Source organism: Lonchura striata, chromosome 1 (assembly GCF_050655825.1).
Source record: "Lonchura striata isolate lonStrDom1 chromosome 1, ASM5065582v1, whole genome shotgun sequence".
Lineage (NCBI taxonomy): Eukaryota > Metazoa > Chordata > Aves > Passeriformes > Estrildidae > Lonchura > Lonchura striata.
In genome coordinates this window covers 87,395,883-87,410,012 of record NC_140703.1, presented here as the reverse complement: position 1 = coordinate 87,410,012, position 14,130 = coordinate 87,395,883, and the positions used below count along the sequence as shown (strand labels likewise).

General features: G+C 36.8%; 1 protein-coding gene across 1 annotated transcript in view; it reads right to left on the bottom strand.

The window, feature by feature from the left end:
• The window catches only part of ATP10A (ATPase phospholipid transporting 10A (putative)), a 110,386-nt gene that overhangs the window by 30,551 nt on the left and 65,705 nt on the right, over positions 1–14,130 (bottom strand). The window contains exons 4-7 of the mRNA XM_021546625.2: positions 13,598–13,704; positions 13,361–13,492; positions 10,959–11,092; positions 9,121–9,373 (exon numbers count right to left, since the gene is read on the bottom strand). Coding sequence (XP_021402300.1) covers positions 9,121–9,373; positions 10,959–11,092; positions 13,361–13,492; positions 13,598–13,704 — 626 coding nt within the window. The remainder of the gene's footprint in view (positions 1–9,120; positions 9,374–10,958; positions 11,093–13,360; positions 13,493–13,597; positions 13,705–14,130) is intronic.

The following is a 14,130-nucleotide window of genomic DNA, read 5'->3' as shown; positions in this document are numbered from 1 at the left end:
TTCATTAGACAGGCAAATGCCACTCTAACAGGTATCGATTTGTTCCTTCATTATGTATTCATTGAAAAGCTTTTCATTATGCGTTTGAAATAATCCACATTATACAGCACAAGTTACATACTTGTGGCTCAGTTTGCCTCGGTTCTCCAGTGTAATCAATTAGATTTTCCTAATAGCAAATGATAAATCACTAGCATGTAAGTTAATTATTCAGGCCTTTAACAAACAAAAAACAAATTATTTCAAAATACTTCCTGAGAAAAATCTTGCATTGTATAGGGCGAGTTTGTCACATGATCACTTTTAATATAGCAAGCTTTACAAACAAATAAAAATCCACCCTCACTATCCACTGCAATTTCCAAACATGTTTTAGCTGTCAAAAAGCAGCTGGAGGAGTTGAAAGCAGACCACACACAGTACATGGTGATAGCTCTATCACTGCAGTATCATGTATCAGAGGTATTTTCAACTCTATTTGAAACACGTATAGGCTTTGTCTGAAATCCAGGAAATGGGAGTTTCTCAGTCCTGGCTGTGACTGCTCATCTGATCACTGCTCTAACTCTGTGCCCAAGTATGCAATGTCCTCCACTGCACTCTGACTCCTCCTGGCAAAAAATGCAGACCATGGATGTAGAAAGGACCACAGCACATTTGGAGACACAAAGGACACACTGCAGTTCACTTCTGTCCCACAGCTTGAATAGAGCCCTGCAGCCCAGGTCCTGAGGCTGATGTAGACTAATGGTGAATGACTGGGGAGTTTCCTTCATTAGCATAATTTGGTGGGATACATGTTCCTCTGTGTCATGTGGTGGGAAAGAGGTTGAGCAACATCACGTTCACTGCTGTGTAGGCAGCTGCTCCTTGTGCCACACAGCTTCCAAGAGAATAGCACAGCACTGTTGCCTTATCCTTTCAGTATCTGTCTAGTTCTCTGATTTGTGTTACAGAACCTACAGGACAGCTCAAAGAATTAGAGAGGTCACTGATCTTCTTGGTCCTTCTGTTGCATGGTAATGAGCTGCAAGTAAATGGAGTTCATATCACCTCCAAAGGCTGCTTCCTGCAATTTCATGCATGTGCTTTGAGCCAGTGCAGTTCTAGCCTCTCCCATCACTCTTGCCCACTAATTCCCACTTTCTCCTGCTCTGTAAGCTTCTGTGTATTTTCCCAGTGGAAATAAATAATTGTATAGTGTGAATTTAATTCAACTGATTATAGGTTTTTCTACATCAGAAGCAGTCTATGCTGAGGGCCCAAACTGTACTGCAGCACCTACTAAGCAGAGATCCAGGCACTGGATCAAGAGGAGAGCCAGACTGCTCACTGTTCCCCCAGGAATACTGGTTCCTTTTAAGGGAAACCCAGGGAGGGAGGGAGAAAAAGGAGGGAGGGAGATTAATTTGATGCCTCAAGAAGCTGAATGGAGCAGCACACTGAAGGGCTTTTGTCCTTCTCTCCACTGGGGAGGTATGATGGAGTGCAGAGTGCACACCCTGGGATGAGACCTGTGTGAGGGCAGTGCCCAGTCAGAAGGTGCAACCTCTGCCTTCATCATCTTCTGCAGGCTCCTTGCTACACACTGCTAACCCCACGCTGAAAAAACATTGCTCAAGGTGACACAGCAGTAAGGTTTTCCACACTTTACCAACATTTAAGATTTAAATCAATCATAGGAAAAACATTTTTGTGGCTCATTTTCTCTAGAGCCCTCAGCAGTAAAACCAGTCTCAAGCAGAGCTGGTGCCACATATAGACATGGCCACTCTCAGGAAAAGCATAAGAAAAGTTTGGATTTGCCATAGGGATAATATTTTCACCATAGATGCTGGATATTTGAATGCTAGGCTGACAGAAATCCGTGCCGCTTCTTCTCATAACAGGTAACATCCCTTGACAGGGAAAGGGATGTTAAAATTATGTCAGCCTTGCAAAATGTGCCACTCAGTAGGTCCAACTCCCTTCCAAGTAGAGGTTTTTTTCTTTAAGAATATATTTTCTTTAATAATCACACCTACTTTAGGTTTCTGTTCTGAAAATATGTCTTGAGATAAAAGACCTCAAAGATTAAAGGTCTTATATCTCAAGAACCGAATATAATTTTATAAAAATTTTATTCTCTATATAAAATCTCTACGGTTAAGCAGAGAATACTTAATTTCATGTACAATTCAGTTATGCCTGCATACCATATCTCTGGATTCCTCATTGATTTCTTCCTTCTTGCATTACATCTAAACATATTTTGTTTATTCAACACAGCAAAAGCTGTTTCCTAATGCAGCACTCAGTTTATTTATTAGCATTACACAGATCGCATGGTTCTTTTTAGTCTATATAATAATAGCTATCTCTTGCTCCCTATACAGGTTTTATTGTAACACATCGATTTAATTGTCCTTGCCCCTGAGAAAAAGGAGGAAAAGGGAAAGTAGAAACCAGACCAGAATCTCATTTAACCAAATCAAATGCAATTCTTTTGATACAAATGGTGTTATTTCAGTTTATACCAAGGGAAACCTGACAGCAGCAACAAAAAACAAGTCTGAGCACATTTCAATGTTTTATCAAGTGCAGTCTTACACATTATGCAGCAAGAATTAAGGAGTTCAAAGAAATACTGACACCCTGTTCAATCGTTATGCTATGGCTAAGGTTCACATTGCTTCAGCTGTGCAGTGCGTGCTTCTCTGGGAACATGCTGTTCTCTCCACCCACTCAGCTCCCTCCAATTGAGAACCTTTTCCTGTGAATATTATAACCTGAGAGACATTGTTGTGGGATACTTTTCAGTTTCAGCACTGAAAATTGATGGCCTTGATCTTTTTTTCTATCCAGTTTCGTATTAAGGGCAAAGACACAAACAACTTTGGTAACACAGCAATGCAATTTATGAAAGTCAAATTTCACTATCCTATACTTCACTTTATATTTATGGCACAAAGAAGAAACAACAGTTAGTACTTATTCCATTAACCCTTTTTATCTTTCATAAGACAGCAGGAAGCTATAAATAAAACTCCTGTAATAGCTGCCAAGTATTGAGAAGATAAATTCTTTATCTTCTTGAAGATAAATTATTTTATTTTAAAAATCCTTTTCTTTAATTTCATTTCAATTTTGTTTTTTTTTTTTCCTGTTTTATCTTCCATGCCATATATGCTCTGTGAAAAGAAGTCCATTCTGCAGGCTGACAGAGACACTGTTGCCACACAGCCAGATGTTCCACTAACTTGAAATAGGAGATTGGGAACCTGTAAAGAATTGCCCTTCAAGCAGCATAAAACTGCAGACCCCTTAAGCCAGAATACTTAAGCTGTCATTGTGTGGACACTATTTCACCATGGAAAAATTCCATTTTGCCTCAAACCAGTCAATAAGGCTGCTACTGAACTGTCACTAAGTAAATCTGTATGTACAGCACTTACAGCATCACACCACCTTATTTCCTTATTTTTTTTTTATAAATGCAAGTTTTTTTCACTTTGAAGTGCACTCTAGTGTCTACATAAAGATTGAGACAAGCAGCTAGAATGCTATAAATTTGTACAAGTTGGCTAACATAATCTTAATTTACTTTGCAAGAACTTGCCTATAAGATCAAAACCTTGAGGTAAGAAAGGACCAAGATTTCCCTTCCTCTAACCCTTTGACATCCCCATGGGCTTAATAACCTTGAGTTCTTTATTAAGAACCCTTTACTCAGAAACTGAGGTAATTCCTTTTTTCTTGAGATTTTTCAGAGAAATTGTCAGTGTAGGTATATGGTCTCTAGGGATGAGTTATTCTTTTATAGGATTTAAAATGGGGCACTCTCCATGTATTGAGTTCTACATCTGCTCATAGTGGCTCTCACCTTAGTTCCAGTTAGAAAGTTTCAAAAAACAGTAAGAAAGGTAAAGAGAAACTACAAAAAAGCTACACAGAATGCCTGAAGCACCCAGTTCTGCTAAGGATTTTCAGCTTTCCAGGAAAGGCTAGATGGACTATCCTGATTTCTGAAGCTCATCAGATTTTAAAAGTGGCAGATGAGAAATCCCTTTGAAAGCAACCACTGCATTTATGGAAAAGTTTTTCAATTTCCATGTCTTAAAAAAAAATTCTCTAATATGCCTGAACTATACAGGCTATGTTCTCATGACTGCACACAAAAAGAGTAAGAAAAATCCACTACATAACAGCCCCCTGAACTAGGAAAGATTTTTTTTTCCACACAATGTACTTTCCTGTAAAAATTAGTTGCTAGCCAACCTTCATCAAGAAAAACTGGACAGCAGAAAGAAACATTCTCTCTCATTAATTTAGTGATTAAGAAACTTTGTTAAACAAGAAAAAATCACTGAGGTTTTTATCATCTACCTTCACTTACATAAACTTCTCTTATTCTTATGTCATCTATAGTTTTTTTCAGTCATTGGAAGGAAGAGGGAGGAATTTAAAGAATAAAAAATTCAGATATTTCAGATTTGTGTGGTTGTATTCAATGTATGGAGATTCAATTTGTTTTGTCAACAGCTTCATACAATGGTTAGCTAAAGCTAGAAAAACAGAGATCATATCCCATAGGCAAGAGGGTGATTAATGCAGCATTTGGAAAACAACTACGACAAATGTCAGGCCAAGACCATCTGGTTGTAGCTGAATCATGTAAGGACTTTCAGAAGCACCGTGGGCTTTGGGGCACCTACTGTCTTTGGGATTAGCAGCAGACTTGGGGCATGGCCAGTTCTAAGAATTGTTAGGAGCTGTCTCCTAGCCTGAATGAAGAGTGCTGGTATGGCCATGCAATCTGACATATAGGGAAACAACACTTTTTCTCTTTTTTTTTTTTTTTTTTTTTTTTGTGCTAACATTCTTTTGAGCTAGAAGGTAGTACTGACTGGAAGAGTAATTCTGGGACTTAAGCAGAGTATAGTGCTAATTCTGTAAATACCCAGGACACTTATGAATGGAACAATCATTTTTCTACATGGAGTGGTGCATGATATACCCTGCTCCTGAATTAACACTCTGCCAAGTCAAAAAGAACCTTTGGAGAAGATAACAGTCATACAGACATGAGGTGGGAATTCTCTTTGTCTGTACAGAGAATTCTACACCACAGAGAAATAGGCATGTATTAAGAGCACTATCATAGATGTCTAAAAAAAATCTGATAAATTACATCCCACAAATATTTAATTTTCTCCAGTAACTGCAAACTTATCAGATTACTATCCTTCATGCAAATATCAGCAATTAGGTAACTAGTCAATATAGTCAATCCTTGTCAATATGGTCTCCACAGAACTAAATGTGCAGTGCAAATTCCCATAGTTTGATCCAAAAATCAGCGCATAATCCACCACCAAAATACTGTAAGTGACTTCAACAGTGATGAGTATTTCATAGCACTTCCATCATGGAACAATTATTACATATGCTACATTCCTGGATTTGCATTCTTCAGTGCAAAGCTCTTGCATAGCAGAACCTATGAGCAATATTTTGTACTACCTCCAGCTGATTCTGTCCCAAACTAGTGCAATTTACTGCCCTTTATTATTTATGTTTTTGTCACCTCTTGTCTAGACTAAAACAATGCAATACTCCTGGGCAAAGCGCCATCCACCAGTCATAAGAAATGTAGAGCTTATAAAGAATTCTGGAGGAAAATGTTTCTCCAGAACATCATGAAAACTTGCTTCCCATACCTAAAAATGTATTAAGTCTCACGCAGGGTTTCTTTTTTTATGTTAAAGCATGTAATAATTGCTTCAACCCTGCATAAGGTTTGCATAAACCTCTGTGACAAAAATCATAATTAGCATGTCCATGTCTGATGAACTCTCCCTCATAATCATAAAGCTCACCTTTCACGTGCGGCATTTATACAACTTTGTGATATGAATTTCTAAGGAAAAAAAGGATATTCCCATCACTCAAGAAAAAGACATGCCACCTCAAATATACCAAAGTGAACACAGCATAGCATACACCTTTAAAGTAGCCCCCAGCCTCCCAAAATTGGGTAATGCATGTATAGGGGAAAGATCAATCTATATGTCAGGGAACTCATGTGCAATTGTTTAATGCACTCCCTAAGTGCAAGGAACTCAGATATGACAATATCAAATGCAGTATAGTAACAAGTAGAAAAGGAAAGAATGGGATAATTTCTCATAACTCTGAATAAATTCTAGGGAGAAGAGCTTATAAAGTAGCATAGAGAAAATTTATGATGGCTATTCACAATCTGTTGGTTGAGTAATTAACAGATATGGAGTAGTCCTAGATTATGCAGAAAAAATGCTTTAGAAGAGAATAAAAGTTCAAAAGTTCAGAAATTTCAGATCTCAATTTGCCAGTGTAGACATAACTCTCCTGCTCTGTGTGTGTGCATGGTATAGCCCAAGAATATAGGGCCTCCAACTGACTTCAGTGGAAAACTTGCCAGAAAATCTTGCCATAGGAAAAAAAGTCTGCTACATCTTAGCCTTGTGCTTGTTCTGTGCTTGTTCTTGGATATGGTTGAATGGTGCGGTTATAACTAAAATTTCTCTCCTAAAATTTATGCCTGAGGCAAATATCTGCCATGACAAATTTGAAAGAATAGTTAAAAGTTTTGTACAGCTATACAAAACTGAAAACAGGATCTTATCATGGGCAGGGTCAAGCAACTGGAATGAAAGGCACTGCTACCCCACCATAGCAGAACAACAAACTTAAACCAAAGCACTTAGAGCAAGGTTATTTCCACCATTAGACATCTACTTTTACAGTGGAAAATGACCTTTTATTGGCAGCTTTTGCAGCCTGACCCTTGCACAATAATTTTAAATTAATTTCTTCATATAAAGTGTTACTCAAAGTTTGATTACAAGAAATATACCACTGTACATGGAAAAAGAAAAAAAACTTGGATATGTGAAGATGTAGTGTCATCTTTGAAACACATCAAAAAAGGCAAATGCATTTTACTTGATTTTCTAGCATATACGCCAGACTTAGATCACCACCTAAGTGAAAGATTTTAGAATTTTCTATTTCATTAAATCTTCAGCAAAACCTGAGGTGCAGAGCAGGGTGGCATCAGTTACAACATATGCGGGAAATTCAGATACTCTGGTATAAGACACAGAAAAGTGGTTGACAAATCTTTTACAAATAAGCACACAGCAAGGAAATGCTGTTGATGCACATCCTAAAACCAGAAAGCTGTGATAAACGTTTTATCATATCCAAACAATAAGGCTTCATCAGCAGAAAAGATAACAAATGGTTATAAAATCAAACTGCAGAATAGAGCTAACAAAATACTTGAAAGAAGAATAGTATTTATTGTGGTATTTATACTGATTATTGAGAACAAAATAAATAGAAATTATCACAATTTATATAAAGAATTATAGAGAAAGAACTATTTTCCTTAGAGGGAAAAAACCAAAAGAATAAAATCCTGTGAAATCATTCAGTGTTAATTTAAAATTTGTATTTGTCAGAAATTTTATACTGACTGCAGTTACAATGAAGCCCAAACAAAGCCATAGGTGAAAAGAATGACTGAAAAAAATCAATCAGTTTGTGTATCTGACACTTTTGTTTGTGGTGACATTCACTCTGTTTTCATTAACCTTTATATTGTAATATGAAATCATAAGATGAAAGCGTGCACAAACATAGATTTCTCTTAAATTCACTACATCTGAAGAAAAAATAACTGAATATTCAACACTCAAATTTAAGGGCCTGAGTTCAGCCGGCACATCATCAGATGATACCAAGCTCATAAAAATACATTTTGTGCACTGTTTTAATTGGCAACAACATCATTTTTGAGAGGAACAGAATACACTCTGAAATTAGTATAAACAAACAATCAATGGCAGAGAAGCAGCAAAAAAGAATCAATAATCAGAGTGTCACAAGCAGATTTAGGAACCCAGTAACATACTCTGAGTTCTAATTCTTTTCTCTTTCTTACCTACTGTACAGAAGTAGAAAGTCACAGGTTCTCCCTAAGTCCTTTATGTAACACTTGTAACACTACCCAAAGGTCTAGTTTCTTGGAAAAAAGTGCCTTAAATTTAAGTTCTCAGTACTACTTTAAAGTAGGAGAAAAAAAAGAACAATCCACTACTTCAAAATAACTTTTTCCAGTTTAAGATTTTATCATCTTTCTAAAGCATTTTTTAGAGTTCCCAGTCTATTTTGATTCTTTATCTTATTCTGCATCTTATTTGTAAGCTGAAATTCTGTAATGTTCTTTGAGAAAACTTCCTAATCAGAGATCTTTATGTGTTGTGTAGAATAAGAATTTTTTTGCAAACATGAATATTGTAGCTGTCAATTTTTTCCTGCATACAGAATATGATTCAAAGAGTTAAGATCGGTTCTTTCAAAAATTATAATGATAGCATATTACAGAAAAATAATACAAACTACAAACATCATAAATAGGAAATGATAATTTCAAAAGGATGAAGAAATAATACAGGGATGACAACGCTCATATTGCCTTGTGAAAAACAGCAATCTTTTACTGTTTTAAGGGGCTGATACTTGACTGTGGGTATTCTCTCAACTGCAGCGTTCATAGAGCAAACATACCTGACACAGACACTTTTCACAAAGAAGCACTAAAAAGATTGACAAAAGTAACATAAAATATTCAATTCTATCAGATTATGTTTCTTGTTAATATGAAAACCGGCCTCTTTGTCTGTATTTATTTCTCAGTACAAAAGGATAATCTCATTGCAAATATTCATTCAGACTCTAATCTGGCTGTATGTTTAAAAGGGTTATTTTACATTGTATATTTCACACCAAAGAAGTGGGATACCAGCAGCACCATTCAATTTTCCTACATCAGCCATGTGCTCAAGTGCTTTATTACAGCAGGACCTAAAGCCAAAAGCTTTCAATGTCTCGACAACATACTGTAGATATTACAGAACACTCTGGTAAGATTGTCATTACTAGCTGAACACAGCCATTGAATTACACCGGTCTGACAACAGCTGTTAAATTTCTTTTGTTTCTCTTTTTGATTTAAGATTACAGCAACTTTTATGACTACTTCAGTTTACCCAAAGTACAGCTGTTAGATAGGAAACGTGACCATGAGCTCACCGTTATCATCATGGGAATACTCTATTCCAGAAACAGTGCATCTTCGGAAAACCATCTTGTTTTCAGTAAGTGTCCCAGTCTTGTCTGAAAAGATAAACTGCACCTGACCCAAGTCTTCTGTGATGTTTAAAGCTCGGCACTGCAGTTGAGAGTCTGTTTCTTCATCATATAAATCTTTATCTTGATGAATAAAATATACTTGGCAGATTTTAACTATTTCAATAGATACATACAAAGAAATTGGAATCAGAACCTACAGTACAAAAAAGGAAAGAGAATTAGGAAAAAAAAGAAGCAAAGACACAATCAGTTATTAAAGCTAGTTAAATTGGTACTAGACTGGAACATAAAGAGGCTATGTACTTTAAACATCTACTCTAAAATTATTACTGTATTTAAAGAGTTTATTTACTGTGTTAAATGAGGAAAACCTATGGTGAAATGCAGAGCTGGAATGCATTATTATGTCTAGAAAACTGATTATCAAAACATGGACAGAAGCAAATATTTCTGGGGCTAATCAGCTGAGCTTTAAACTAGTTGGGGAAGGAAAAGAAAAAAAAAAATCCCAACCCAAATCAGACCATACAATCAGAATACTGTAGATGTGAAAGGATTAAATAAATTTGTTCTACATAAATAACAGAATGTTAACAAATTCACTTTGCAGGAACACAAGAAAAAAAAAGAGAAATGTTAATCTCTTCCTAGGAACAATATATTTGGCCTTGACTTTTGTACTGTAAATTATTTGAATAAAGACCACATAAGTGCTGAAGAAGGAGAGATTAAAAGATTTTCAGCTGTTTCTTGAGGATTGTCAGAATCACATAAAATACCTAATTTGTTCCTGAGTTTTTCTCTGCAGATTTTTTTCAGGATACAAATTCCTGACTGCATACTTTGTTTAGTTTTCTCAGTTAGATACGAGGGAGAAATTATAGCATGGCTGTAAGTGGAGAATGTGGTCACTTAAACAAAAACTACAGTGAAATGTAGGTGTTTAAAGAATTCAGTGGTGAATTTTCTTAACCAATCCCTCGGGTAAAAATTATTTTTACAGTCTTTTTCATTCCCTTTTATAAACAAGTTGCTGCCTCCAGTAAAGCAACCTCCTCCAGTGTCCCACTAGGCAAACTTCCATATATCTCAGTGACATGAGGTTCTTTTCTTTCTCTGAACTTAACCACTTTCACCATTCAAGATATTTCTCTTCAGGACCAAGAAACTTTTAACATAGTTTGTCATTTGGCTGACATACAGTTTTGCTAAGACAAATATATCTGAAAAGCTGTTAAAAAGTAGAGAATTTATTTTCATACCAGAACAGTGTACCCAAAGTGGCATCCTCAAACTTTGAGGTCTTGTTCTACAGTGGGTAGACAGGAAGAGTGAAGCTTGTTTTCTGGTTCATGGGGTTGTTCCTTCCCAGATGCAGGACCCTGCACTTGCCTTTGCTCAATTTTAGGCAGTCCTCCTCTGAGCATCTCTCCAACCTGCCAAGGTTCTACTGAAGGGCTGCAGAGCCCTCTGGGCTACTGGCCACTCCTCCCAGCTTGCTGTCAGTGAACTTGCTGAGGAGGCATCTGCTCTTCATGCATGTTATTGGTGAGTTAATTAAACAACACTGGGCCCAGTATTGAACCTTGGGGGACATCACCAGTGACAGGCCTCCAAATAGACCCTGTGCTACTGATTACAACCCTCTGGGATCTTTTTAGTGCTTATATAGCTTCTTATATGCCTTAGTGGTAAAATGAGTACTACATATATTGCACATATATAATGTTATTGCAGCCAAGTAGGAGCAGAAGTGACAGCATGTACAACTTGATTACCTGGAACACTATGATCATTGTCAGAAATAAATATACTGAAGCTAAAGCAGGTGACAAATATTTGCCATCAGGCCCTGGAACATCAAAAATTGGTTTCTTCTTCTCATCATATTGCCATACCCATAGACCATGACCTGCACAAAAATTGGAAGATAGAAAAAAGCAAATTAACTCCAAGGAAAAATGCTTATGGTATGACCTTGTTCTTAAGAGTTATGCAGGAAATTGTTATTTGTTTTCAAATATTCTGCATGACTTCTGAAAAATGCCCCAAACCTATGTTTTTTTCTGCCTTGGGATTTGAAGTTTGAGAAAGGATTTTGGCTGTCCTTAAGCCACGCAAGACTCATTTCACATAACTTTATCTAAATAAAGCGAGCTGCCTAGTCTAAATTAGTAGTTTAGACTGTTTTTGTAATCACCAAAGAAAACTACACTTCTTCAGAAAATTATTAATTTCTATGACATATATCGTCAGTCAGCTATCAGTAAACCAGCTTTAGAAGAAACTTTACTGTGAATTGTATCCACCACATGCACAAAACTAATGAAATAACAGTATCAGTTGTGTCAACAGCATGGAAGCTGAGGAATGAAGAGCAAAAAAAATTCTAGGTCTTGCTCAAAATGGATTTTTTTTTTTAATTGATTGTGCTGGTAATTAAATAATGGTAAAATTTTTATTGTTTTGGGAAAATTACATTCTTGCAAAAGAGACAGAATGTTGTATTTTTAAGTACAGCACTAAGATTTAAAATCCTAAAATGGTATGCCTGATGTTTTTAAGGTGTAAAAAACAAGGAGGAATTCTTCTGCAACAAAAAGCATTCAAGCTATCACTATACAGTAAAAATTTTTCTGATTCTGAAAATCAGAAATAAAGGACAAAGGTCTACTTTAAAAATAATCTTCTGTAAATCATCCTTTGACAAGATTCTTTACATCTTGATACATAAACCCAGTACTGAATGCTTGAAAAATAAAAACACATACGTGAGCACATTATTTTGTCCTTATACTACCAACATGAGATCAAATACATGATGTCTTTGTTGATATATATATATTTATTCTTGAGAGCAAAAATAGAAAGCTCCACACTGAGAATGACCTACATAGGTTTGTTTCATAAATACCCTTAGATTTTCAAAATAATTGTATCTCCAGTTATACTTTATTGACAGGAGGTGTGAAAATGGCCTGGCTTCTGCAGAGCACCAGGCAACTGAAAGGGCTCGATCAAATTTCTTTCCAGCTGTTTGTGGCTGCCAGCATCTGGAGCGCTTTGCTCTGGCCCTCTGCTGGCGGCTTCCAGCCTTGTAGCAGAGGGACAGAAGGGAAGGCGCCCCTGTCACCTGCTGAGTGCCACCTCTGGACAGCCCCAGCTGGCTGGAGCCACTCGCAGGGCACCCCGGGGGTGGTGGCAGAGGGGACACTGCAGGCAGTAACTCCCTGCTGTGAAGCCTCACCACGACACTTCAGTCCTGAGGACTGGGCTCCCCAACACTGAAACACTACACAAGTGTGCCATGAACTCAGTGGAAACAAATAAGCTGGCTGGTTCACAACTGGAAATACTCATATTTAAGCATCTAGCAATACCTGGAAAAAGGCACAGTGAGATGTTTAAAGTGGCATAAGATTGTTATTAAACTACACCATGGTTGTTAAGAAACATTCTGGTGTTTATGCCATATGACTCACATGCAAACATTACAGAACACACAAATATTAAGGAAATGGAATTCACATGCCATATATAAAAAATCATTTTTTGTGCCAAATGTAAAACTCAATTCTTTCTCACAAATTAACAGAAAAAAGGCCTAAGGAGACATAACCTGAACTGAAGCATTTCCTTAAACACTCCCAGAAGTTTGGAGAATATTCTGCTTGGATTTATGCAGACTTTTGCTTACTTCTTCTATGTTATGGCTGCAGCCTTAGGGACAGTGAGTCCATGTTGTGCACTGTGCCCTCAATTTAATAAGTAGTACTGGGGAATGCCAGTGTACTGATTATGTTTACTCTGTGCTCATAAATTACTCTACTTCCCTAATTAATGACAAGTTACACTCTACCACCTGTAATTTTGAGGAGACTACATATAAACTGGGGGCTTTTCTGGGCTTGATGTTTTTGAATGCTATCACGTGTAGTATAATCTAAGCCCTCAGATCTCTGGTACTAATAGCATATATTTCATTGAGATTAAGAATGTATTTAGATCAGCTTGTGTATCAAGACATTTTGATTTTTGACAAAAATAAGTATGGAGACAGCTTTATGGATTTTTTATTTTGGCTGACATGTATGTTTTTGATAAAGCTAAGTGCATGAATCCCAAGACAATGTAATACTTAACTTAAATAGTAATGTTTCTACAAGTAAAGAGCACTTACCGATGGCAGAAAACAGACACATGATTAGAAGTATGAGGACACACCACAGGACATCAGCATTCATCTGTCTTTCAAGCTTACTGCGCTTGTAACGTGGCCCATTGTTATTTAACAAAGCTTTGGTTTCATGCCCTGCAGAAAGAATTGCACCAAACATGTCATATGGAACTTGGCTATTATTTTATAGCTATAAAAAGGTGGTACGTATGCTCTGTAAGACAGAAAAGCAGTTCTTACCTGCATAGATTACTATTCCTGCAACTTCTTCTGTGTTTCTAATGGTACATCCACGTAACAAAAGATTCTCTTTGAAGAGTCCATCCTTTTTCCCACTTTTATGAATACTACAGAAAATTTTAAAACAAAACACAGCATGTCAAAACGTTAAGCTTGTTACATCATACTTGTAATACAACAAGTCCAGGAAACATCTTCAGTGTTTAAGAAGATTTTCCAATTTGATGGCAAAATATTTCATTGAATCTTCCTCCTGGGAAGGTTCTCTGTTGCACTTTGAAAACTGATATTACTTACCCAAGGATCCCTAACATGCAGGAGCCCAGCTGGAGCAATACCAGTTGCTGTTGGATATACAAATGTTCTGGACAAATGCTCACTAGTGATATTGTGGGCCAAATCGACAGCATGTGTGCAGCCTAGCTAATGCTTGGAAAATGCACTGGACTTCCTATGCGTGTGTAAACTGCCTGAGCAATCACAGTTAATCCAGTCCACCTAAAAGCAGCTGTGTACTGGATATAATTAACCCA